Consider the following 27,994-nt stretch of genomic DNA (forward strand, 5'->3'; position numbering starts at 1 on the left):
TAAGTGAAAAAATTAAGGTACAAAATATAAATAAAAAGTAAATTCATCTTAAGAAACAAAGATGTGTATTTCAAAGAAAATTGTACTTCAAAATAAATCCACAAAAATTATCTCTCAAGAAATGAGATTTTGCAAGAACCTTTTTTAATTAAAACCTCCTCAGTGGCAAATTTCCTTATACTATTGACAATAACTTAGGGAGAATGTACAGTATACTGCACCTGCTTCAAAATCATAGAATAAGAAATTAATTCTCAACCTAACTTATCCAGAGTTACAATGTACACTATACTGCACAGTTTAGTTATCGATTGAACAGGTGCTTCTAGCTTTAAAATTCATGCATAAGTCTATGAGTGAACATGTGTTTAGGCCTCGCCTACTGTCTATGAAACATGGTATGTTGTTTATGTTTGGAGAGACGAAAACAACACGTGAAAAGAGAGTAATTACGAAGTTGTGGTTTTTATTATAATGCTAAATAGTTATATTTTATATAAAAAAAATTATACATTACACTATTTTGTAGATAATAGCTGTTATTCATTACTAAAAATTATGTGCAGTATACTGCACATTGGCTGTTAATTTTAGTCCATAACTGTTGGATTTCTACAGTGTGTTGTGTTTCATATAGTTACAATATAAAATGGATCACGATTATTGAAGAAGTGTACGTGCAGTAGATATTCTTGACAAAATAGTCTGGTAATTTGTCTGAGCTTGAAGAATTAAGTGATGTGGAGTTTGGTGAAACTGTTCAAGATGTATCATTACCCAATGGTTTCGGTGAAGATGCTAATGAAGAAGCAGCAGTCACAGTTAGCGAGGACATTGAAGAAGAAACACCAGCAGAGCAGGAAGAAAATATCTTGTGTAGTGTAACTCCAAAAACAGATATTTCTTGGACAAAAAGAATTTTTACTTGCAGGCCTGTACTAGTTTGGGAAGCTCCGCAGCTTTCAAGTGTTCATTCCTTACCCACACCTCTTCATATGTTCAGAAAGTATGTGCCAGTAACACTTTTGGAAGAAGCATGCAGTTTCACTAACATGTATGCATTACAAAACAGTAAGAATTTCAAGCCATGTAGTGTTAGTGAAATTGAAACTGTATTATCACTTCACATAGCAATGGGATCTTTAAAATTGCCTAGGGTGGACCTTTAATGGAACTCATCTATTCACATTGGATTATTTGCAGAATCTAAGATGACAAGAAAGCGGTTTTTCCAAATTCGTAATAATTTGCATTTTGTAGATAACCTGGCACAAGACCAACCCCAAGAAAGTGAGGAAGATGTTTTTTATAAGGTACGTCCCCTGTATGACTGTGTTTTGGCAAGATGTAGACAACTGCCGCTTCAACAGCACGTTTCGGTTGATGAACAAATGATCCCATTTACTGGGAAATTAGTTGCAAAACAATATGTTAAAGGTAAGCCATGCCCTTGGAGTGTCAAAAATTTTGTGTTATGTGGCAAAAATGGCTTGGCCTACAACTTTGTACTGTATCAAGGGAAATCAACAGAACTAAATCAAGAAGACCTCAAATTATTTGGGTTTGGAGCAGCAGTTGTTTTGAAGCTGACAGAATGTTTGAAAGCGGGCAACTGTTTATTTTTTGACAACTACTTTTCATCATACCAGTTGCTACAAGTTTTGAAACGTAGGAATATATTTGCCGCTTGTACAGCTCACGTGAACAGATTTTCAAATCCCCCCCTTACTGATGACAAATCTCTCAAAACGCAGAAAAAAGACAGGGGGTATTCAGAAGAAGTTGTTAGTCAAGACGGTGATGCCAAATGGCTGGACAATAGAACTGTAACTTTCGCATCTAATTTTGTAGGAATTGGGGAGAGAGACACTATCAGAAGGTGGGACAGTAGTTCAAAGAAATATATAGAGATAAAGCAGACCAGAGGTAACAGTGCAGTACAACTCAGCTATGGGGGGGGAGTCGACTTGTACGACAGACTAATAAGTCTATACAGAATTACAGTACAGTCCAAAAAATTGACGCTAAGATTGGATTTTCAAGCAGTTGATATGGCTGTAACAAACTCGTGGCTCGAGTACAAGCAAGTTTGCGCTGAACTATCTGTGCCACAGAAAGACCAACTGGATCTACTACACTTCAGTTTACAGCTTGCTGAAGAACTCATGAAAGTTGGTAAAATGGTTGTAACAAGAAAACGTGGACGACCATCAACTGGAGAAAGTTCCAGTTTTTTGCCAAGCCCATCGACAAGGAAAGATATTGAAAGAAGACCATTGGAAGCTGTAAAATTGGACACTGTCGACCATCAAAAATTGTGGAAAGTTCAGATCTCATTTCTTTTGCAAGAAATGCAATGTGCACTTATGTCTGAACCAAAAACGTAATTGTTTTACAGATTATCATCAAAATTGATGTGTCTTGATATACTGTTTCTGTAAATTAAATATTGTATTTATGTTTTGTACAGAACTCATGTGCAATGCAATTATTGTAATTTGTGAATTTTTCATCAGTTTGTTATTGTGCATTTACATTTGAAATATGAAATTGCCATTTTATTTGCAATTTATTCTATTTTAGTGTTTTGTATGGTCATATAATTGTAAGCCCGCAGAATAGTTGTGCATTTGTAGTTGTTGGAGCAAGTGAAAGTTCAAAATTAACCTCAGTAAATTTTTTTTTACATTTTTATTTTCTTCTGAAATTTGTACTAGAATTATTTTTCAGTAATATTAATGTAATGTAATGTATAATTTTCCAATTCTAATACGTTTGTAGAAAAATATAAAATAAATGCTTTTTTTTTTTCCTCTACAATGTATATAATAATAGGGTTATGTAAGAAAAAGCTACAAGTTCATGGTAAGGGCCAATGTACAGTATGCTGTACATACTAAAAATATATTTAAAAAAAATACACTTTAACTCTTATAATCATTCAATACCACAATTAGAACACTAAAATAAGTGAAACATATATTTAATGCTGCAGGTTAGGTTTACCGCCTTGAAGTTTATACAGATTTTGATGTACAGTATACTGCACGAATCCACTGAAGAGGTGTTCTGTTAAGAAGCTGAATACTTCCAGAAATTTTTTATCATAAGAACTGCACTGCAAATCAGCAATAACAAGCATTCAGTAACCTAACTGTATGTTTCATAAACTTTTATCAAAATGATGTATACTCCACTTTGCTTACAATAATAAAACAATGACTTAACTTCAATGAATGCCCAATATGGGATATAGAAATCTAATATTTTAAGTCTTTTGAGAATTAACTATGGCTTTGTGTCTAGTTAGTTGGCAACATGAAACAAAACATCAAGTGCACACTCAGGATTTTTGTTAGAATGTGTGTGTGTCTGGCTTCTCAAATTATATACTTGTTTACAGGAAAATGGCTCCTTGAGAAGAAGAATTATATTTAGCTGGTGATATAATAATGGCCTAATGCAACAATGTTTCCATATGCACCACTTAGGTCTGTTAACTTAATGAATGTTGGGTGGAAATAACTGTCATTCTAATAACAAGTGTTTTTGTATGATTAAATAAAAGTAATTGATGAAATGTATGTCACAAGTCTGAATTTTGCATCAACAGCATTGAGGCATCAACCATTAAGTCTTTAACATGCATGGAGTATGACCCATTTAATAATAGTGTTTTCTCTTAAACATTTAAATTTAACAATGGGCTGTAGGTAAACTTTAAGCAAATACACATGACCCAACTCTATTTAATGCACTTTGTGTTGATAGCATAGAATTACAAATAACACAGCCTATATACAATAAAGCATACTGAGACACGTACACTTAGAAAACCATTCACACGAGGTTGGTACTGAGCTATATACCTGTAAACGTGAATTGCTTGGAAAAGGCCACTCTAAGTAAGTAGTACCCCAATCTTCAGGTACAGAACAGATGATTGGAGCTTTCTTTTGTTTTAAGCAGGAGAACTGACTGCGTGTCTACATCTCTACACGGCTTGGTTATAAATGAACCACTTCATTTTGAGACATTCTGTACGGATTCATTTACCAGCAAGTTTTGGCGATCTCAACATCCTAGCAGATAGAAAATGGCAGAAGCATAATAAAATATATTATAAAAAAGAAATGGCAGAAGCGTGATAAATTATAATATACTATAAAAGAAAAAAACAGCAAAATTTTACCAATAACATAAACTCTCAGTTTGACTATCTTAGAAGTAATTACAAAATCTTAAAAACATTAACTCACTGGTGAAAAAGAGTTGCACAACACAATGATTAACAGATTTTTTTCACACTGAGCAATTTAAGTGTCACTCAGAGCCTTCCCGACAAACGTTCTCTCGCCTGTTGCTGTTTGAAACTGGAAATCAGCAGGTGCCTCAAATATCAAAACAATGGTAGAACCGAGCCGGAATTCTCCAAAAGGTTCACCCTTTTGGAGTGAAACTTTTTGGTCAAAATTAAAGTGTTGGTCATTCGTTTTAGCTCCTTTTTTCTTGCCTTTGTTAGTCACCAAATTTGGGTCAAAATAAACATGTATAGAGCCAACATTTGTCGCTCCTACAGCTGTCATGGAGAAGAAGCCGTGTTTCCAGCGTCCAACGTACACAGCACGCTCGTTCAAAGAGAATAAATTAGGGACCCATTTGGCAACTTTAGGGTTAACGCTAAGCAGTTCACCTTTGAAATGTCGTCTGAAACAAACAGTCCAATCTACAGGAGAGTGGAACCTGTGGTAGTCTCCTGGAGCGAGGTATATGACACACTGGTGCAGTACTGTGTTCTCATTTTCACAAAGCGAGCGGCAATAGTCACCTGAATCCATCACGCTCGAGGACAGTTCATTCCGTCCTTTCGTCCACGAGGGTTCCCCCAGGAAGTCCGTGAGAGAATACGTGATGCCCTTAACCTGCTCCACGTGACAAGATTCCACCTTCCCAATGTTCATGACACGGCCGTCGGCAGGAGATACAACGTACGCCGCGTCGATGGGCCTGACTCCTTCCTTCAACTGCCTGCAGAAGAATTCCGCAAACGTGGCGTACGATCTGAGATCTTCATTTATAGCTTCCTCCAGATTACAACCAAAGACAGAGGCATAAGCTGAGAAGAACCAGGGGCGAAGAGAGGCTGGCAATTCTTTGTTCATCATCCACCCCCACATGCGAGAGAGAGACCGCAAGGGGATTGCACGGTAGCAAGTCACTTGCCACGTTTTGGCAGGACACGCCTCTTCCTTGTTACGGTTGTACTGCCATCGTAATACTGTTAATATGCTTACTCCCACTCCTATAGGTATGGGCTTTAGAAGGCTTCGTAACTTGCTCCGCATGCCAATGTTTTCAACAGTTTTGGATGAGATGTAGCGTCTTATGATTTTAGTTGCTGTTATTAGGTAGTTCACCGGCTGCATGACCTGTAATAATAAATATTACTAACCAAAATAGTGCACAAACTGGTAATATTTTACTGAGTTTGTAGGTATGTTATGACATGTCACGATTACATAATCTTACTAGACAGTAGTGGAAAGTTTCTCTTTGGCACTTGTAATTCATAATAGATTTTTCATGCTCACTGCATAGATTCAACAATGATTTCAGGATACAGTAAAAACTTGTTAAATCAGGCACCTTTAACTCATATCACCTGATAACACTGCCTAATATACAAGAACAAACATTGAACCCCTGCGAAATAGGGAAACTACTTAACTGCACAACAGTCAAAAGCCATAACATGTTAATCTTACAATTACTATTGACCCATACTTTACATGAATTTCCTCATCCATTATTATAAATAAATTTTATTTTAATAAATTTTAAAAAGCTACCAAAAGCATTTACTACATTACTTTCAAATACAATTGGCAGAGACACAAGTTTTAATTAAGTAGAGATAAATTTATGAAGTATATGATACAATCGAAAATGGTGAAAATACATAATTTAGGCTTACTAATATAAGTACTTTATGTACTTCAGTAATAAAGTTGCTGTAACAAAACAGTAAATTTAGGTCATTCAAAGGAGAGCCACTTTTCTGAATTTAAAAAAAAATATATAAAATAATTTTTCTTTTTCCTGACATGTTATATCATCATTCTCCATTCACTCTATTTTCAATGTAATAAACCTAACCACTTGCTAAAATGATAAACTACTTGAAATAATAAAACACCCTCTTAGATAATTATTAAAAAAACAAGTCAATAAATAAAAAGCATTTCGAAATTTGTATTACAAATACTATGGATAAGTGGCTCTTATTCAAAATTACCTAAATTTATAAGCATATTTTACAATTTGGCAAGCCATCTAATACCGGAAAAATTTCAAAAAGTTCTAGCCTGCAGTTTTTGCCACGTGCTACTGCCGCTGCAGCAGATATGCAGATATTATTTTCTCATCACACACAACCAGTGGTGATACTTCAAGAAGTTGACCAATATTTTACAGAGTCTTTACTTGTAATTTAAAGTTATCTTGTTACATTGAAGGATTATAAAAGGTTCTTAAGTTTTTCATGATTTTTTTTTATACAGGAATATCTTTTCCCGTGTATTTTTTTAATAGGTGATACCCTAAATAAATTGCTCAAGTTTAAACATAATTATTGTCATGATTCTGAATCAAATCTTCTTTGTCTTGTTGTTTTGCCTACACACACTAATTTCCATTTCTGAACTCTGTATAAAAACAGATAACTTAATGGCTTGCTTTCCCATCCTACACAGATTGAAGGCTACTGAGAATGTTTCCTGTTCCTTGAAAGTTTCAATACTTTGAAAATTGTGTGAATGGTTTGTTAAGGGGGTGCCTCCCATTTTAGGTCAAGATTTTATATTTACAGTAATTACAGATAAACTTGTAAACTTTTTCAATTGTTTAACTTTCACTAAATGAAAAATATCTACATCACATACTTTTTGCATAATTAGCTGCCAAAGTTACAATTTTAATGTTTTTGGGTTGTACAAATAAGGAGAATTTAATTGATTGCAGAACTGAAACTTTTTATGTTTAACTGCAATGCCACTAGCTACCTCATGATATGGTTTGCATTTCTATCACAAAAACTTATTTCATGTTTCTTAGCTGTCAAAATCATAACAAATTTGATATTTTTGTAATGCCAGATGAAATTAATTATGATTTTCTGAAAGAAATGTGTACAGTGTTGTAGAGTCTGGGACTTAAAGGCCCTGTCTGCCCGGGCACACATACACGCAAGTGTGCAGAGCTTCAGGAAAACAACGCAATTTCAAAACTACTGAAGATATCCGAGTGGGGTCTGCTTACGGAAAGCAATTAAGAGTTTGCTGAGGGCCGAGAAGTACTTTTGATTTCAGACTAAGTTTTTATACTGTATTTTTAGAAGAGTTAAAATGGCTGAAACACATTTTTTCAGAGTAATTTTTAGGCGTAAAACAACAAGTACAGATTCTTGAAAGCACTTAAGAAACTTTCATTACACCTTTATCTTCATTTCTCCGCCATATGATGCTAAGATCACCGCTCAGATTTCACAGTTATCCTGTGACGACGAGAAGACTGCTTGCCAGTTCAGAGCCTTACACTTAAAGGCGACACCGTGCTAGAAGCACTTATCATCCCACCTCACTAACACACCTACACCCCTAATGAGGCAGGCCCACTAATATATAAACCTAACCTAGCCACTTGTTAAAACTGTTAATTACTTATTTTTAAAATTCCCTCTTGAAGAATAATTTAAAAACATGTATAATTTAAAAACATGTCTAAAATAACATATATAAAGGAAAAAAGTATATCTGATTATCAATATAACATATCAATCACTCACAACTGTAATACAATGAATCCAGAAAATAAATAGTATACGAAGCATAACTAATGTCCACACGAACAATATGTGCACACGAACAAAACAAATCTACCCTTAAAATTATTTTTTTCAGCGAAACTGACAATTTTACAGGTTAATTTTTCGAAATTATCTGGAAGTACAAAATGAATAGTTCCTTTGAAACAAAGAAGTGAATTCAATTTCCACTGCTAACAGTACAAATTTGTTCCTTAATACGGCATTATGTCATATTTATACCATCCACAAGTATTAAAATTTGAAAAATATTTAACCTCTCATCCAAAATTAAAGAGATATGAAATAGCATAATGCATGACATATATTTACCAAATACTCCACAGCACAACAAAAAGTTAAACCACGTACATCTAATTTACCTTTCAGTTAAACCATGAGTGATCGTTTGTAAACAATAAGTTAAAGGGTAGATTCGTATCTTTGGATTCTACTTCTATACTCCTTGTTTGAATTCGTTTGCCAAAAATGCTTCGTTCGCGTTGGCCTAACTTTCTACGACTTCAACAAACGAACAGGAAAAGTAATTCCACACATTCTTGTTTCTGAAAATAGTAATCAAGTTATACAACTATGTTTCCTTCGGTTACACTACGTACAAATGCTGCACCTTATTGTTACACCAATCACTGATAGGAAGGTGTGTCAAAAGTGTAGAAAGTATGGTTGGGGAGGAATTAATAATTTGAATACTGGGTTTTGTAATAAAGTATTTTGCAATTGGCTATGCATAATAAATCATATTATTCTCAAATAGTTAAGTTAAATAAACAATATTACTTTTAAATTATTTTTCATTTAAAAAATATAAACTAATCAAGCTAATTTTTAATTATATACTTTTTAATGTTTATAAACATTTTTTTTAAATTATCTTTGCAACCTCTGCATCAAGATTGCAAAAGGCACAATATACTGACGCCGATCGCCAATGCTCCTCTTATGCCGCATAGACCGCTATACATCATCGTCTCACGAAAGCGTTTGCACCGAACGTACTCGGGCGCGCACCGGAGTGTAGGAAGTGCAACGGGGCGAACGCCACGTGCCGGTGGAGACCGGCCTGGTATGGCATATCCCTCCGCCGAACTATAAGTGTGTTTAATGTATTTTTTACCAGGAACGTATTAGACTTTATTTTCATTGTTTAACACTTTATATCTTCCAAAATTATGTTTCACCGTACGCATTGTCCCGAACCTGGCCGTTTCAGTTTCCCGCGAAGATCACGCGTTTTCCGCGGGAGGGGCGTCGCGCGCTGCGAGGGCGGGAGTATCCTTCCGGAGCTCACAGAGGCTGGCAGCCTCCGCGCGTCACGGGACCAGAATTTTCTTTATTTTCACCGACATGTAGTTTACTATAATTAAGCAATTCTTAAAACCTTTTCCTTCAGTCCCATGGTCGGCCTCGATTTACCGTGTGGTATATAACTTAATTAATTAGTGCTCCAAGACGAGCGTGCTACAACACATGCAAGTACTGTGTAAGGACTGTAAGATGGTCCGTCGGCGCCTCACGCGATATCTTAGCCAGTCGGCTACTTAGTTTTAGCCCGCACGAGACAGCCAGTAGGCACTACGTAACCAACTTTCTAACGCCTCAGTATCTGGGACAGTTTTGGGACTCATGTAGCGTCACCGGAGTAGCGGGCCTACACGATCCTAGCCTAGTGTAATACGTAAATATTATTGTGAAGTGTGATCTTGCTTAGGGTTCTAGTTGTGTTATGTTTAGGGTTCGTATATGTAATCATCATGTCGTGTCACAACTGAATGACGATGACCTTACCGTGTAATAAAATCACGAGCCGCCACTGAGAGAGTGGCCGCGCGTGTGACAATTCGTTTCGGGATAACTGTTACGTCCAGGAGGGGTAGCACCATGTGAAGGGCTGTGCCGGATTAAATTAATAAGTTATAACACAGTGTTTTCTTGGACTTATCAGGCGTCCCGAGTGGCCTAAACAGCTCGGGGGCCCCTGCTGGGTCGAACCTCTGCCTCCCGCCACAAGGCTGAACCTACCCCGAGATTCTGGACAGTACATAATACTCCTAAATTCACGCGAAGGTAGTGGGGTTCCTGTCAATACAAACACACACACAAAGATATATATTTAAAAAACTTAAAATTTTAGTTATAAAAAATTAAATAGAATGCAATTACTATAAAATGTATTTTTTTTTCTTTTCAGTTTAACTTGTTAGACACTATAGTGGTTAATACTTTACTTAATGCTGTAATATTCATTCGGTTTTGTAAATAATATTATGGTTTTGGTATAACATTTACTGAATAAGTTTTAGATTTAGCAGGAATAATGAAGCAAAGCACAAACAGGTCTTCGCAGCAGCGAATATATAGTGCCAACATCTGAAATGTCTAGAACCACGTTCTTAATTAAAATTAAAGATGTTCTTTACACTCGCACAGGCCATCATGCCTCGTCATCATCTCGCCCATTGCACATGCATCGTGGGTGTAAGAAGAACGCACTAATGTGAAATAGCGTAGCGCGAATACATTTTAGTGCGACGAACGTCACCACCAACATATAAGGTGACTCCCGCAAGACAAGTTTTAGGTTTGACTAACCTTGATGTCGTACCTCCTGCGGTAGTAAAGCCCATGAAAGCCCACCGCACACGGTACAATATTTTCTACTAGTTTGCTTACTAAAACGCTTACTGGTTTCTGTACTGTGTAGGCTACAAGCTGAAACACTAGGTGCGCTACAAGTTTCTGCTGCACACGATTCTAGCTGCCTTACTAGTTTTGTTAAGAGAATATTCTCCACAACAAATTTGTATGATAATTCACATTTTTTACTGCATACAAACAAGGCTCTTCTTTGTATGCATTTATTAAAACGAGGAGTTGGTCACTATTCCACTTCTTTCCGTCCATGTTTATCACGACATGCGCTCTTAAAAGTGTAAATAACCCCTCGTGCTGTTTTCATGAGTTCTGATTGGCCACTCCTTAAATATTGGAACACACCAAGCAACGAAAATAGGACGCTGTCTATTATGCAAAACCAGTAGCCCAGCTCGTACAGCTACTAGTATCTAGTTTGAATTTGAGTGAATAAACTAGTAGTAAAGCCAGTACGACTTCTAGCTTAAAATATTGTAAGGAATATTGTACCGTGTGCGGCGGGCTTAAAGCCCTGTCCTCACCCTTCCAGTACCAGTTCCCACTGGCGGATAGCACCCTCCAATCAGACCTCACGAATCAGAGAAGCAATGGTGTCAAAATGCAAATAACTGTTAAGTGCCACATGTGTATGTGCGCATAATTCTTATTTTAATAATTTAAGTTATTCCTTACAGTCAATTGTTTTTCCTAAAGTCAAAATAGTAAATGGAGTAGTCGGAACACACGACAGACTGTCTCCATTTTGACTCGTTTTATAAACTAATTGCATTAAAAGTTAACAACTTTATTTTTAGAGTCTTCTGCCATTTGTCACTCATGGAATTTAATAAAGATAATTGCTTTATGTTTAGTTTGTAAGGTTAATGTATAATTTTTTAGTCTCTTTTGTGGATTTGGCACAAGGCAGTACTGTTAATCATCCAGCATCCGAGGCTGGAATCGCGTACGTTATGGTCTTAATGCGCAGCGTGCGTAAACACATTGGCTCTTCCGAAAGTATGTGATGCTGCCCGAAGTGGCGACAAATGAAGTGGGAATTTTAAAAGCATTTTTTTGCATTAATATTTTTAATACAATTATAAACACTACAACGTGTTTATGTTTTCAAATGTATCTGGTATTATATTCTCTATTTAAATAATACAGATAAGTAAAAATGCTTGAATTATTCATGAAGAAGAAGCACATTTAAGTGACTTGAAATCTGTAAGCCTTCTTTTGCTGTAAAGAAATACCAAAATTGTCCGTGATCAGTGTTGAATGCTATAATTTTTTCCCGGGGGGAAAGTGGAAGAGAATTTCGAAAAAAATTCAGAATCTGAACACATACATTAAAAAAAAAAATCCTACATTACTATTGACACTAACACACTGACATGAGCCTACATTATTAGCTGTAGGTGACGTGGCTTCTCACACAGTAACTACCATTTTGCAAATTTTTTGAAATATCGTGGGGGTGGGGAGGTTATAAACACACACGCGCCCCCCCCCCCCCCCCAACACACACTTGATATTAGTATTATTCTGGCTATTAAGTAATAAAAACAAAGAAATCTTGTCGCCTGTTTTTCAAGGAGCAGCCTGCAGAATGTGTTTTAAAAGCCTACTTGGAATGAAATGGTTTTAATGAGTATCTTTATTGAAAACTAGCATTACCATAAACAGATTTCCTCATAGGCCCCTTGTATTCCCAGGGTAGGGCATATCCAAACAGCAGACCCACAGGTATCTATCGATAACTTGAAGAGTGAGATAGAATTTATATCTTTAATAAGAAGGTAACGAGGAGGAAGGTGGAAGGATTGAGAATGCTCAGAGGTTAACAGTAAAATCCACCTTTTTATTTCCACAAGTGAAAGCTGATACTCATTCACCATTTCTGACGGCATGGTTTTGCATTTGGTGCAACCTCGTCAACCCAGCTCCATTTCACTTGCACTGAGCGAGTTCACATTACATGGAATACTTCATATACAGACTCCAAAGTCAGAATGCCTATTTCAGATTACATTGTTTCAGTTCCATTTTGAATATGTAACTTTACCTTACTGAAAAACAGTAATACTTCTGCAATGTTAAAGAAATTCATCTATTTTTCAATATAGGAAGAAAAATTTTAAGTAAGATTCTGGTCTTGAGCATCAAGTTGACGACAGCCAGCCATCCTTAGCCATAAGGCAGCCAGTAACGACAGGGTGGGGATCTGAGAGAAGGGGAGCGACCGAACCGGGGGATGGCTTCTCTCTTCCCCACTACCTCACACGCACTCACAATTAGAAATAAAAGAATGGCTGAAGCAGTTCATTGCAGCAGTCCGTAACTGTGCATTCCAGAGCGTGTACCTACCATTAGATATAATAAAATAAAAATTTGGTCTAGAACAATGGCCTATTAGCTTTCCTCTCTTTGACCAGTCTCCTCGTTGGTTTTCGCTCACACCACCACGCCACTCTCTTCCTCGCTCTTACCTCTCTGACGAGCAACTGTCAGTCTGGCGACCAGACAAGCTGCAAGCACCTTCTGTGGTCTCTGCGAACAATTGTCTGTCGGGCTGTCCGACAGGTTACGCACGCCTCGTGCTCTCTGGCGGGCAACTGTCCATCGGGTTGCCCAAAGGGTCGTGAGCTCTCTCTCACCCTTCCAGCAAGGAACTATGTTGGGCTGCCTGAAGAGTGGTGAGCCTCTTTCTCCTGTCGCCCCTGCCACTTCTCTTTTTCTCTGCCAGCATTTAGCTTACCATAGTCCATATACATAGAACTCCCCTTGCACGTCTTTATATCACCTGACCAATGGCAAGTGATGTAAGCACCCTTTGACAGTCATCACTGAGATCCCAACACCTGCTGTCGGCCGCCCCTACAAGGTAGTGAGGTGTTGAGGTTGGTTATGGGGTTTGCCTTCATCAACCTGGTCAGCAGATGAAAGGCTGCGTGTTCCCAGACAGCCTTAGGTTATGCCCCTAATGAAAAGGCACAACATCTATGGGGATCAAGGCGGTCTGGATCCCTAGAGGTGAAATATGGACACCGAATGGAATTATTATGACATCTACGGAAAACATCACCACATTTAGTTACAATTTAGTTCCTGGTGCCCATAAACTGTCTGTTTGCAATGTTACATTATACAAATAAGAAATTTACATTAACACTTATTACTAGGGACAAGATTTTACAGTTAATTGTGATAAAACCAAAATAATACAAAAAAAGCATGTCAAAACACTGAGTGACACCGAAATACCATTTAACACACCATGTAGTACCAAAATGCACTAAAACCATTAAATAAATCACAATAATGTAATTTTTAAAATATTAAGTTCCATGAATGCCACTGAAGTTTGTACCAAGTTGTATGAACCAAATTGATAGAGGAAAAAAACTTTAACTAATATTTTTCTCACTGACATTGATACATTTCTCTCACAAGCACACCGCTGCATGCAGATTTATTGTTTACTGTGTCCAATTCTATTGTAGGCATGCATGTGATAAAATATTTGATTGTTAAAATGCAAAAATGTATCAGTAAAAAAAAACATATTATATTTTGGTAATACATATATAAATTACAAAATTAGTATCATCTTTAGTGTCATACGTGTTGAATAATATACTAACTTACCACTTTTAAAAATGAAATTGCCTAGAAATAAAACCATAAAAATCTTGTCCCTGCTTATTACTGAAATTGCCTTGGCAAATATTTAGATAATAATATTTTCTCCAATATCATATGCATGCATATCTTTGTTAATAAATGATAACCACTATTGCAAAAATATAAATAAATTTATTTTAATACATTTTAAATTACCATGTGCAAGCCTTGACTGTTGTTAATCTTCTCTCCATTTCATTAGAATAATGTGGTAGAAAAGTGAATAAGTTGAATAGTATACCTGGATCAAGCTAATCAACCACTTTTTCTACAGCCAAAAGACAAAACATTAACGTACAAGAGTTCTCACCGCACAGGTGCCATTACTCCACAGCCACCGTCTCCGGGTGACGGCTCTTGACGTGATTCGCGCACTGCGCCGACTGGCGGAATCCCCTGCCGCAAACCTGACACAAGAACGGCAGTTCTCCGGTGTGTATGCGGACGTGGCGCAGGACGTCGCTCTTCTTGGTGAAGCCACGCCCGCAGACGTCGCACGAGAACGGTCGCTCGCCGGTGTGCGTGCGTCTGTGCACGGTCAGATGGTTGCTCTGGGCGTAAGTTTCGCCACACACGTCGCACACAAACGGCCGTTCCCCGGTGTGCGTGCGCACGTGCTTGTTCATGTTGCCACGCATGAAGAACGCCACGCCACAGTGAGGGCACTTGAAAGGTTTGGTCGAGCCGTGGGTTCTCTCATGCTGCTTCATGGAGGATCTCTGCGCGAACGTTCGCCCGCACTCCTGGCAGCGGTACGGCTTCGCGCCCGAGTGCAGGTTCAGATGGTCCTGCAGCAGACACCGAAACCGGAATCTCCTGCCGCACGTGGGGCACGTGTACTTCTTCTCCCGGGCCTGCTGCAGGGACTCGGCCGTGGACTGACCAGCATCCGGGAGATGTACCGACATCTGGTGGTTTCTGAGACCGTACGAGCGCTTGAACATCTTCCCGCACTCGTCACACACGTACAACTGGGGTGTGATCCTCACTTTGCACCTGCCACGCAACTTCAGATGTGCCACGAAACTACGATATTCACGAATAAGCTTTTGGCACGCACTGCACTCGAACATCCCATCCACAACCCTGCGATGAACACTGTCGCAGTGCTGCAACAGTTCCTTACGATGGCTTACGCTCCTGCCACAGATCTTGCAAGAAAACATCGCGTGCGTCCTTATCTTGTGAAGTCTCAGATGTCCTTTTGAACTAAGATTCTTTCGACAAATATTACATTTGTGTACTGCATTCAAAACACGTTTTTTTGCTTTAGGCCATGTTTTGTCCGTAGTTTGACTTGCAGCAGAAACCTTATCTTCTGGTTGCTGACAGGAATTCCCAGTTACGGAACAACAATCTTCATCTTTTTCTTGTTTCACCTGTACATAAAAATCAATTAGTCAAAAAATGTTTAAGAAAATTGAGCAATAGTGGGCGTTTGGAGACATAACCACCAATTTTTGCCACATCAGCATGATGCCTTCAACATAAAGTTATTGGTGGATATCAGTGGACAAAGTCATACACAAAGATACAAACGCCATTCGCTCTAGTTGTTACGGCACTCAAAATTTTATTTATGTAAATATATAGTGTCAGCCCTAAGACCTAACGATATTTGTAAAATAAGCCTAAGTATCCGTTTCCAGCAGCAACAATTTTGATATGGGCTTCAAAATTTAACTCTTGATTCAGGTTTACAGAAATTAATTCTTTTTTGGATGAAATAATTGCATAAAGTTTTTCTAAATACTGACTTTTAACGAGATCCAAGATTCAAGTGCATATTGTTTCAAATAGGAATACATATTTTTTTATCAACATTCACCTTAAATGTTTCAGGATTAGTTATATGTGCTAATTTTCTATTACCTTTCAATGTAGATTTATCTAAAATAAATTAAATTTCTCAACAAGACTAATATTTATGTTCACTGCAACATCTAGATCCATGCAACAACTAGTCTACAATGTGAAGTGATGTAACAGCCAAGAAGTAATGATTCGCCAAACTTCATATTAACGTAGACATTGTGTTTTGTTACAATTACATTGAGTTAAATTGTAAGGTCCAAATGCATGCTATACAATGCACATTCCAGAGCATTCTCAAACTTCGTGAGAAATTATTTATTAAAGGACTGTAATTCAAACTGTCTCCGCGTGGTATTCCCATAAGCACACTGTGTGAACAGGTAACGCAGTGCAAAGTAGAGGATGAGTTTGGATGGCCCAATAGTTCCACCTACCCTTCTTTCCAACATGGTCATAAAGCATTTCTAAATTAATTAACACTTAATAATCAGTCTCACTAGCACTGTACATTTTTTTTGTCATTAATATTATTCAAGGGCTATTTAAAATATGTTTAACTCAATACCTCCCTTACATTTTTTGTTCTACCAAAAATATGTTCAACAGATATTCACTTATTGTATACAGTCTGTCCATAAAGAATGTCCCAGTTATAAATTTTGATAGTATCAACTGTAAGTGTTGTCGTGTGTTGTTTCAAGGTCACAATTAAAGAGTAACTCAGTTTTAGATAAGTGCATGCACGTGTACTGCTTTGTTGTTTTCTTGCAAGTAGCACCATCTACGTAAAATGGCGACTAATGAATGGCTTGTTCCCCAATTAGTAGAGGGTGTACCTGTAAATTTTATTTGGCTGCAGGATGGAGACCCTCAACATTGGAATCTCTTTGTACGAGAGTGGTTGAACGTCGAAGTTCCGGACTATTGGATTGGTTGTTATGGTCGAGACAGCTCTTTTTCGCTGGCCTTCACGTTCACCTGACATAATATTTTTCCTTTGGTGCTTTATAAAAGATTGTATCTACGTTGCCCTGCTAGCTAATGATTTGCTAGAGTTGAGACACAGAATTGAAGAGGCTATTATTTCTTCCATTACTTCCAAAGTGTGGGAAGAATTGGACTTTTAAGTTGGATGTGTGCCATATAACTAAAGATGCACATATTGGACATTTGTAAGATAAACTATATTAGTTTACCTTCAAATTTATGTATGATTTGTTGAAATTTGATAACTAATTTCCAAATCATTTAAGTGGACAGTCTCCAACTACAGTTGATTACCCATAATACAAACTTCGGTAATCCGAAAGTCAGGTCCAAAACCACAAGTCAATGCCAAAACTATACTTGTTCAATCAGTCCACCAGCCACACCTTTCCAATCCTCTCTAATCCTGAGATTAGGTTATGTTTTAACGGACCTTATAAAATAAACATATTATGTAACATCTTATTATGTGATTTAAATTTAGATTAAGAATAATTTCGCTCCATCCAAAAAATTAATTAATCCCAAAAGAGTCTGGTCTCATCTTTTTGGATTATCAGTATTCCACTGTATTCACGTGACTACAAACTGACGTGAAGATCAAAAAACCAAAATGTGAGTTAACAAAAGGCTGCTGATAATTAAAGATTTGTGAATGCCGGCACAATTACAATTAATTTAGGGACTTTTCTGTGACCTTGGTCATCAGTCCTTCAGGTACTTTACTTTTTCGTGACTTTCATGACCTTGCGTCACCCTGTGCACTCACAAAGTGATGCATGTCCGTCTCCTGGAAGGCACGGCCGGGGTCCAGACTAGCCCTGCGCTCTCGCGCCCGTCGGGCGACCCTCGACCTGCGGAGCGCCTTCTCCTCGTCCGTCTCCCGGGCGCGTTGTAGCCTCTTCAGCCGGGCCTCACGTGCCCGCAGGTCCTTCAGCTCCTCGGGAGACATGCATGCTCGGCTTCTCTTCCCGCCAGCAACCTGCACAGGCGCCCGCCCCTTACTCCCCTGCTCCACACGTCACACTGACCTGCAGAGCATCCACACAGGTCACGTCACGACCCAGGGGTAGAGTTAGAGCACAGGTCCACGTGCCCATTGTTCTGAGTAACATTAACTGAAGCCTATCACGTACATTCCCCCAGGCAACAGTACGAATCGGTACTCTGCCATCAAAATGAAATGACCGATCACAGTTTGGCTTACAGTTTCAGAACATTACGTATTTTGGTCGAAAATTATTATTAAAGCAAATTTACGATTATTTAAATAACGTTAATACTTGATTCTGTTCTTTAAATAACGTTCATATCAACTGCTAGTCCAACAAACTTTGTAATATACGTTAAAATTCACAAATTTATGAAAAATGTTTTTGAAAAATAGATGCTGATTGGTAGTATTAATATTACTGATTTTAAAAGTAAAGATATAATTCAAGGGAAACATGCCATATAAGAAATAATCTTATACTACAGATATTTTGAATATCACAATGTCTTTGGTCAAATTACATGTTGTTCTTATTCTTTGCTAGAAAGGTTGAACTTCTACCTTCATAGCAGCAACCTGGTCTTCTGGTTGATGACACGCATTCCCAATCACGGAACAATTATCTTCATCATTCTCTTGTTTCACCTGTACAAACAAATCATGGGGTCAGGATATGTTTAAGAAAATTGAGTCATGGTAGGGGTTTGGGGACATAAAATAAAAGTCTTTGGCCAAATTACATGTTCTTATTCTTTGCTAGGAAGGTTGAACTTCTACCTTCATAGCAGCAACCTGATCTTCTGGTTGCTGACATGCATTCCCAATCACGGAACAATAATCTTCATCTTTCTCTGGTTTCACCTGTACATACAGACCATGGAGTCAGAATATGATTAAGAAAATAGTCATGGTGGGGGTTTGGGGATATAATCACCAATTTTTGCCACATCAGCATGATGATGTTCTCTTGGGTTACTGGTGTATGATTTCTCAACTAAAAGTTGAGAAAAAATAATATTCCCTTTTGAAAAGTACCTATTAAAAATATATATAATACTGAAGGAATCAAGTGGTTATTTATTGTGCATTTATATTTTTTATTTGCTGTACCACTGACAGTTCTTCCTAACTAAAAATAACAAATTTTTATGCACATAGATTTTGAATGCAAAAATAGACAGAAATTATTTTTTAATCATTTATCCACGCTGGTCACAAGTTCACCATGTGACTGGATAGGCAGAAATCCTTCTTTAACCTAAAGCACTACAGAGTAGCATATAACGAGCAAGCTGAGTCAGTTGACTTAAGAAGCAGAAACAACTCTACCATAGTGCATCCATTTCAACACCAAGCCTAGTTTGATGTAATTGTAACATTTGTAAACAACCAGGAAGGAGGGAGGGGAGGGGAGGGGAGGGGAAAAGTTGACAAAAATGATTAATTTTAAGACACACACATTCATACTGATTTTAAGTATGAAACTCACACAGATGAACAAACAGTGCAACAAACAACAAAAATGGAAAAATATTCCAGCGAACTGTTTGTTGCTCAACTTACAGAAGGGATAACATGACTTTTTATTTTGATTCTGAAACCGTTATTTGAATACATTATTTCAGTAAGTAGAGTTGCTAGTTTTCAAAATGATACACATAATTTTTGAGACACCATTCTTTCTTCCCTCAGCTCTTGAATCCCACTGCTGTCAGCTGTTTACGCTGAAACTCAAGAGCTCTGCTATCTTTCTGTATTCTGATCGTACCCCAAACCATGCAAGGAATTATACCAGCTTCCTTGTACCAATAATAAATGTGTGTGTATTACGAATAATGTGATAAGGTGATAAAGAGTGGCATGTTGTAAAAACATTTTTATAACCACTTATTACAGCACATCTATTTAAGATCCTCAATACGTGAAATTAATTGATGAAAAGTAGTGAAGAAAGCACACTCGTTCCTCAGCAGGTCTAGGCCATGCGGGTCACATACTGAAAGGGAACCGCAGACTGGCTTCGCTTCATTCAAGCATGGTAGGGGGAGTCAGGGAAGGAGAACATGGGGAGAGAGAGGGAGAGAGAGAGGAGGGAAGCAATGCATGCAGGCAGGAGGGAGAGAGATAGAAATATGCAGGTAAAGACAAAGATTTTCGGCCAGTCATATGGTACTACAACATTTTAAGATAAAAAAAGTTCTTTAATTTTGCATGTAAGTACCAGCTCCTAGCATGTCATATATGTTTTTTTTTTTTTTTTTTTTTTTTTTAACAATGCCAATTTGAAAATCAGGAATTTCAAAAAACAAATTTTAAAATTAGATTTTACAGCTTTCACAAATGCCTCAGGTGTTGGGCACAAAGATTAATTTTATTTTGAGGGACTTGTTTAGTTTGCACTAGTGAGAAGAGGACATGGTTTAATGATGGTTAATTGGTTGTTATTAGTTTTCTTAGTGTTGCACATAATATCTTAACACTCAGAGACTTTGGTGGTGTGAAAATTCCTTATATTTAAAAAGTTGGTTCCCTTTTTTGAAACCCCCCCTTTGCCACTGATTTAATTTAATTTATTATGTCAAGAGAGATGGTAACTGACTAAGATTAGGGATAGTGGAATAATAATAGGCCATGACCTGTAGGAAAGAACTATCCTGGAATTTTCCTGGATTAACTACAAAAAATCACAGAAAATGGAGATGAGAATCGCTAGGACCGAGCAAATCTCTGTCTCCTGAAATGTGTCACTTTACTAATTATTAATATTAAAAGTGGTTAATGTTTATTAATGATACGATAATCAAGATATCATAGAGAAATCTTTCATAACTGCTAAATATGTACAACACTCTTTTAATTTACACACTTTAAACAACAAACAAAAACAATTTAAAATACACACATTTAAACTGAACAGCAGGTAGGTATATATCTTTAAGATATTGAAAATTTTTAATTTTAGTTGGATAAAATTCAAGCCATGATACACAAGACATATAGACCATGCACTACAATTAAACAGCAATTTTTAACTATTGTATATTCCACTGCAAAACTATTTTTTTTTTTTTCAAATTTTTTATGTAATCTTATCTCTTATGTTATTTCAGTGAACTACAATAAATATAGTTAAACAATATCTAAAATAATTATCATTAGTGCTTTCAACTTACTTAATATTGTTATAATATACTTTTGATGTGACAAGCAATACGTAAAAAAAATACGGCTGCTCGAATGCAATTTTATTGAATAATTTCAACAGAGATAACAAATGGTTCTCAATAAGAAAGTATAAAAAAAATACTGCTCAGAACATCAGACAAGTCCATAAGAGTGGAAATTAAAAACTGGATGAACTAAAAGCCTTAGTCGCAGACTACCGAGAGGAAATTTCCGACCCAAATGGATGTGATGATACAAGTTATGTTTTATACAGTATTTTCGCTTTATTTCAAAATTAAGAATTTTTGGGTAACTTCTGTACTAGAATTACAAAGAGACCACGGTGGTTGAGTGGTCAGATCACTTGCCTCCCGCCAAGTCCATCCGGGTTCGATTCTAGGCAAGGTCAACCCCGGATTCTTCGCAAGTGGCAAACATGACGGACGTTGCTGTGAGGCTGGGGAGTTTTCTTGTGGCACTCCTGTTTCCCCCTTCTAATCACTCGGTCAATGCTTCATCACCATCACTTATCATCTCTAATGACCTCCATGTCAATGAGATGTTAAGCCCATTCATTTTGTTTTGGGAACATAATAATAATAATAATAATAATAATAATAATAATAATAATTTATTTAAAAAATAAAATTTCTTCACCTATATGCAAATAAACTATTTTTTTGCTATTTTGTTTTTGGGAATTAGGATATGAAATATAAACTAGATAAGCTAAAGCCTATTTTCTGTAATTTTTAAAGTTATTTACTTGGTCCTTTTTTTCTTTGAGATGTGTGTTTTTACAAAGCTCCGAAAATTTCTCTGGTCACTATTTTTTGTAGACTCTATGGATTTTATTGCACCTACCTAAATCTATAGCTACATCATGTCCTGCTAAGAACTTCCAATTAAACTGTCACAAGATCACACAAGTAATGAGAATGTGCAATTGTTTGAAGATCTAACTTCTAGATTCAGAGCAGAATCCATCATAATCTTTAAAATGTTTGGATTAATAACACGGTGACTCACCCATTCAGTAGACAAAGCAAGTGGGTCTTGTTCATTTGAGTCACACAAGTCCGTGCGCTCTTCCAACACCATCTGTGACAAGAACAAATTAATTGAAATTACCTGATAATTACTTTTTTTCTCTCATTTGAGATGAAATCAGAAAAACATAATTCAATCAACTATAGTCATTCCGAGAAACAAAAAAATTATTCAGCTACAAAATTTCTTCATAAAAAATGCAATATAAAATGAAAAACAAAATCTAATGGAAAAATTAACATTTGGTAGCTAACTGTGACATCAGGGAACACTGGACTTGGAATATTGTACGCCAGTAAGACATGTTTAAATTAACTAACCAGAAGGGATCCAAGATTCAGTTCAGAAGACCCCAAATAGGTTAGGATATCTGAAATGGAGATGGAATGGTCTGTAGAGCCTGTGCCAGGCAAAGCAAACTCACTTGGGTCTTGGGCCTTTTGTTGAGTAAGACTACATTATTCGGGCCAACTTGCTCTATCTGCAGGCGGAAGGCAAGATATTTTAAGCCAAAATCCTGTAATATACATTTAAATTATTACATTATTATTACTTCTTTGCACTAATTGCTTAAACTGCATGAAGGGAAATAAAGTCTCAATAAAAAAGCAAATTAAAAACTGAGACATCGTGATATTCTGTTTTTGTAAAACTTTGTAACTTTTAACCCCATAACATAAGACCAATATTCACATTTTAATTCACAAACCAACATCCAAATAATATGAAACACAGATAATTGTGCAAATTTTTTAAAAGTTAATGCAACGAATACATTCCTACAGTTCCTAAATATAATTGTTACATTTAATTACTTGTTATTTTCTTTAGTTCACTTTTTGGTATCCAGTATCATGATCTCTATGAACTTTGATCGCTCTAATTTTTAGGGCACTCAAAATTATATATATAAACACACATATGTATGTATGTGTGTATATGTGTGTGTGTGTGTGTGTGTGTATATATATATATATATATATATTTTTTTTTTGTCAGCCATAAGTCCTATCGATATTTGCCAAATAAGCCAAGTATCTGCTTCCAGCAGTAGGCTTCAAATTTTAACTCTTGATCCAGGCTTACAATAACTAATTATTTTGTAGATGAAATAATTGCATGAAGTTTTTCTATATACAAAAGTTTGGCAACAGGAAAGAGACCCTACCCATTGGAATCTCTTTGTACGAGAGTATTTGAACATCAAAGTCCCTGACTGTTGGATTGGTCGTAATGGTCGAGACAACAGAGCTCTTTTCCACTGGCCTCCACATACACATGACATAACACAATGCAATATTTTTCCTTAGGGTCTTTATAAAAGATCGTATCTACGTTCCCCCGCAACCGAATGATTTGTCAGAGTTGAGACACAGAATTGATGAGGCTATTATCGCTTCCATTACTTCCAAATGTGGGAATAATAGGACTTTAGGTTGGATTTGTGCCATATAACTAAAGATGCACATATTGTCACATTTGTAACATAAACTAGGTTAGTTTACCTTCAATTTGATGTATGATTTGTTGTAAAAAGTCTAAATTAAAACTGTTATAATATTCCATTGAACATGGGATATTCTTTTATCGATACTCTGAATATACTACCAAAATCAACACTGTATATATAGCAAATATAGCAATAATTTAAGTGGACAGTCTCCAACTACAGTGGAGTCCCCATAATACGAACTTCGGTAATCCGAAAGTCTGGTCCAAAACCACAAGTCAATGCCAAAACTATACCTGTTCAGTCAGTCCTTCTGACTACACCTCTCCAATGGTAGAGCACTGTAACCTATCATTAGATATCATCCATTTCATCCCGATATTTCGTTATGTTTAAACAGACCTTACAAAATAAACTAGGTATGTAATCACACCTTATTATGTAATTTAAATTTGTCTTGAGAATGATTTTGCTTAATTCAAAAAAATTCATTAATCCCAAAAGAGTTTGGTCCCATCATTTCAAATCATCACTACGTACTCAACTGTATTTATATTTAACGTGTATATATATATATATAAACCAGTGGCGAGGCGTGAGGTTTACATGAGGGGAACCTCGCCACCTGCCCTGCCGAACTGTAGCGGACATAGCCGAAGCAGTCGGCGGAAGAATTCCACCATCTGCTTCGGCCATGTTCGCTTCAGTTCGGCAAGAAAGCGTTACCTTTGTAGCTTCTATCACATATTTTTACAGCCAATCCCCTCCTCGAACATTTGTACCATGCCACCCCCCTTCCGAAAGGAAACTACTGCGGCAGCCTTCCTGCTGAAAGCGGTCCTACCAGCGCTTCTAAACCTAGCAACGCTTCTAAAACAGCATGTTTTGTGTGTCAACAAGTTCTTTTCTTATAGCGCACAGCGCACAGTATTGGGTCCCAAGAAGATAATGTAAAAAATACATACACCTAACTGCACGAGCCAAAGTAAAATACTATTCTGAATAAAATATTTATTTAAAAAATACAATGTCTGGAAACTGCCTGGGCAAGCACTGCTTGCCTTGCTTGCCCTGACGAGACGCCACTGATATAAACTGATGTGAAGAATCAGAAAACAAAATGTGAGTTAGCAAAATGCTGCTAATAATTAAAGTTTTATGACTTCAAGCTCGATTCCATTTATTTTGGGACTTTTCTATGACTTTGATCATGTCTTTCAGTTACTTTGCTTTTTTGTGACTTTCATGACCTTGCATCACCCTGTGCACTCACAAAGTGATGCATGTCCATCTCCTGGAAGGCACGGCCGGGGTCCAGACTAGCCCTGCGCTCTCGTGCCCGTCGGACGATCCTCGACCTGCGGAGCGCCTTCTCCTCATCCGTCTCCCGGGCGCGTTGTAGCCTCTTCAGCCGGGCCTCACGTGCCCGCAGGTCCTTCAGCTCCTCGGGAGACATGCATGCTCGGCTTCTCTTCCCGCCAGCAACCTGCACAGGCGCCCGCCCCTTACTCCCCTGCTCCACACTGACCTGCAGAATGGGGTAAATATTTACTTGGGCGGTATTTCCGAAAAAAAATGTTAAAAATCCGAAAATACCTTTATTTTATGCTCTTCAACTTCCTCCTTTCATTAAAAGTGGTGGAGGTAAGAAATTCCAAATACTTTAGAAGATATCGAATTTTTTAATTTCATCATATGTAGTTGAGCGGTATTTGTGAAAATAAATGTTAAAAATCCGAAAATACCTTTATCATATGCTCTTCAACTTCCTCTTTTCATTAAAAGCGGCGGAGATAAGAAATTCCAAATACTTTAGGAGATATCGAATTTTTTAATTTTGCAATACAAGACCTGTGGAACCATTCGAGCGGCGCCATTTTTGTTATTTTGCCGTGTGTTCATGAATACGTGAATCGTGAATGCGTAATTAATAAAATGGTTGTTTAGGTCAGGTCAGTTACATTATTAATACTTTCAAACTAAGCAGACATTAAAAATTATTTTGTGAATTAATTTTAATGGCTGTTTAGTTTTAAAATATTTATAATGTAACTGACCTGACCAAACAAACCCGGACAGACGGTGAACAGTAAACTAAAATGGTCGATTAGGTCAGGTCAGTTACATTATAAATACTTTCAAACTAAGGTGATATTAAAAATAATGTGAATTAATTTTAATTATTCTTTAGTTTTAAATTATTTATAATGTAACTGACCTTACCTAACAAACCCGTAACAAAGGATGTACAGTAACAACTCACGTAAATTTTTTTGTTACTTATTACTTGCGCAACAATATCAAAATAACAAATAAGACTTTAAAATTAGAAACGTTAAAAACTCACCTAAGTTGGAGGCGGTAATTAAACACCGTTTTAAACAATAATTGAACTAAATAATCACGTATTAGTTCATTTGAATTCTGGCCTATCACGAACAATCACGTGACATCATTATCCAATAAAAAAAATAGATACTCGTACGTAAACAAGAAACAATGGTGCACGCACGCCACAGGAATGCGCTGGTTTTGTGCTGAAATTTAAAAATTCGATATCTCCTAAAGTATTTGGAATTTCTAATCTCCGCCGCTTTTAATGAAAAGAGGAATTTGAAGAGCATATAATAAAGGTATTTTCGGATTTTTAACATTTTTTTTCGCAAATACCGCTCAACTACATATTAAGAAATTTAAAAATTCGATATCTCCTAAAGTATTTGGAATTTCTAATCTCCGCCGATTTTAATGAAAAGAGGAAGTTGAAGAGCATAAAATAAAGGTATTTTCGGAATTTTAACATTTTTTTTTCTGAAATACCGCCCAAGTAAATATTTACCCAGAACAATAACACTGCTGTAGAGTACGACACACTAGAAGTTTACTGAGTGTGCTTTCATTCCAGTTTTCCAACACAGCAATATCTGGAACTAATTTTCTTCTGCAAATAACCTCATAATTCCGAAAAAGATAGCTACTAAAAAATTCAAATATTACAAACAAAATGTTTCATAAAATATCATTTCATTATTTCATTCAGTGTTAATACGTAATACTATTACAAATATTTTTAATGTTCCTAACCTAATCCAAACAACCATTCTCATATCAGTGTTTGTGATAAATAAACGTAACTTAACCTAACCAAATGCTAAAAACGCTATCTACTTATTATATTGGAGATTTAATTTATTTACCTCAGAAGAGAGACTATTTTTTTCAGAATTTCTAACCTGCGGACCACGCACCATCCTTCCCTTCTGTCGTTTCATGTTTTACAATCTAGGACACGAGATGATGTTGTCATCATTTTCGAAAGACATTTTCGAAAAAATCCCCAAACAATGACTTCTTAACCAGTTTTATCCTTAATTTATTAAATAATGTAGATTCTATTATTTACTTCTGGCTGTTCATAATTTAACAAGTTTCTTCTACAAGATAGCAAACATGACAAATATGAAAGTGGTTTGGTCATAACTTTAATTTACATTAAACGGGTTCGTAAGACAATAAGTGATGTGTTTTATTAAACAAAAAAATATGTCTAAATGCTAGCCGTCTATGCAAGTGTACAATAAACACCAAACAATCAAAATACGTGTCATGACTGTATGGGATAAAGGTGGGAGTAGCGACAAATGTTGTCCCTGCTACAAGCCGCGACCAGTGACTTTAAAGTCGCAGAGCCGCCAAGTCTGCCCGGCACGATACGCAGCACGATACCCATTTCCTTAGCCCTTTTCACAATACCGCGACGCGACGCGACGCGATGTGACGTGACGCAGTGGCGTAGCCAGGATTTGTGTATGGTGGGTGTTAAGAAGCATGCGCCCCCCCCCCTCTCCCCGTATTAAAGCGGGGGGTCCGGGGGTCCTCCCCCGGGAAAATTTGGATTTTAAGGTGTAAAATAGTGCTATTTTAGCAGTTTTCGGTAATTAAATTTAAATATTGTAATGGTAAAAATTTTATTAATTTTAATATTAAATTTGTTTGAGTGATGAATAAGAAATTAATTAAAGATTTGGTGCTAAGGGGGGGGTTTGAACCCCTAACCCCCCCCCCCCCCCCCCTGGCTGCGCCCCTGACTTGACGTCATACCAAACCAGCCAATCACAACTACATCGCCCGCGATGCGCGACAGCTCACATGGCGACGAGGCTGTTTCGTCGCTTCGGCGATGTCGCTAATGACGTCAGAAATAACAGCCAATCAGAAACAAGATTGTGGTAAAGAAGAAGAAGATTTGAAAACGGTAAACGATGTATTGATGCATCTAAGTAATTTTAGTAAACAACACATGGATTTTGTTCAATTGAAATGAGTTTTG

At 36.9% G+C, this 27,994-nt stretch overlaps 2 protein-coding genes across 8 annotated transcripts; both read right to left on the reverse strand.

The window, feature by feature from the left end:
• Positions 1 to 1,187: 1,187 nt before the first annotated feature.
• Positions 1,188 to 8,426, reverse strand: LOC134534919 (phosphatidylserine decarboxylase proenzyme, mitochondrial). Of its 4 annotated transcripts, none has more exons than XM_063373618.1 (2): positions 8,245 to 8,426; positions 1,188 to 5,429 (listed from the first exon to the last, which is right to left on the reverse strand). In XM_063373618.1, the coding sequence occupies exon 2, from the start codon at positions 5,424 to 5,426 to the stop codon at positions 4,317 to 4,319; it is 1,110 nt and encodes a 369-aa protein (XP_063229688.1). In that variant the 5' UTR covers positions 5,427 to 5,429; positions 8,245 to 8,426; the 3' UTR covers positions 1,188 to 4,316. The 4 variants fall into 4 exon arrangements, with proteins under 4 accessions (XP_063229688.1, XP_063229690.1, XP_063229689.1 ...); XM_063373620.1 differs by having other exon boundaries at positions 8,234 to 8,426; XM_063373619.1 differs by having other exon boundaries at positions 8,195 to 8,426.
• Positions 8,427 to 14,315: 5,889 nt separating this feature from the next.
• LOC134534913 (zinc finger protein 660-like) lies at positions 14,316 to 27,119 on the reverse strand. Of its 4 annotated transcripts, none has more exons than XM_063373603.1 (7): positions 26,898 to 27,119; positions 24,938 to 25,150; positions 22,194 to 22,265; positions 18,777 to 18,860; positions 18,561 to 18,644; positions 17,775 to 17,987; positions 14,316 to 15,582 (listed from the first exon to the last, which is right to left on the reverse strand). In XM_063373603.1, the coding sequence occupies exons 1-7, from the start codon at positions 26,934 to 26,936 to the stop codon at positions 14,527 to 14,529; spliced, it is 1,761 nt and encodes a 586-aa protein (XP_063229673.1). In that variant the 5' UTR covers positions 26,937 to 27,119; the 3' UTR covers positions 14,316 to 14,526. The 4 variants fall into 4 exon arrangements, with proteins under 4 accessions (XP_063229673.1, XP_063229671.1, XP_063229672.1 ...); XM_063373601.1 differs by having other exon boundaries at positions 26,862 to 27,119; XM_063373602.1 differs by having other exon boundaries at positions 26,913 to 27,083.
• Positions 27,120 to 27,994: the final 875 nt, after the last annotated feature.

This window comes from Bacillus rossius, chromosome 8, assembly GCF_032445375.1.
Source record: "Bacillus rossius redtenbacheri isolate Brsri chromosome 8, Brsri_v3, whole genome shotgun sequence".
Classification (NCBI taxonomy): Eukaryota; Metazoa; Arthropoda; class Insecta; order Phasmatodea; family Bacillidae; genus Bacillus; species Bacillus rossius.

Bases quoted from the DNA above. Each gene is read 5' to 3' on its own strand.
- LOC134534919 (XM_063373617.1), bottom strand. From the start codon at position 7,888: ATGCTTCGTATACTATTTATTTTCTGGATTCATTGTATTACAGTT. The intron at 5,430-7,843 runs GTGAGTGATTGA...TTATTATTACAG, and splicing joins GGATTCATTGTATTACAGTT to GTCATGCAGCCGGTGAACTA.
- LOC134534913 (XM_063373601.1), bottom strand. From the start codon at position 26,936: ATGAAACGACAGAAGGGAAGGATGGTGCGTGGTCCGCAGGTTAGAAAT. The intron at 18,861-22,193 runs GTGAGTCACCGT...CTGTATGTACAG, and splicing joins TTGCTTTGTCTACTGAATGG to GTGAAACCAGAGAAAGATGA. The intron at 15,583-17,774 runs GTGAGTGCACAG...TTTTATGTACAG, and splicing joins AGACGGACATGCATCACTTT to GTGAAACAAGAAAAAGATGA.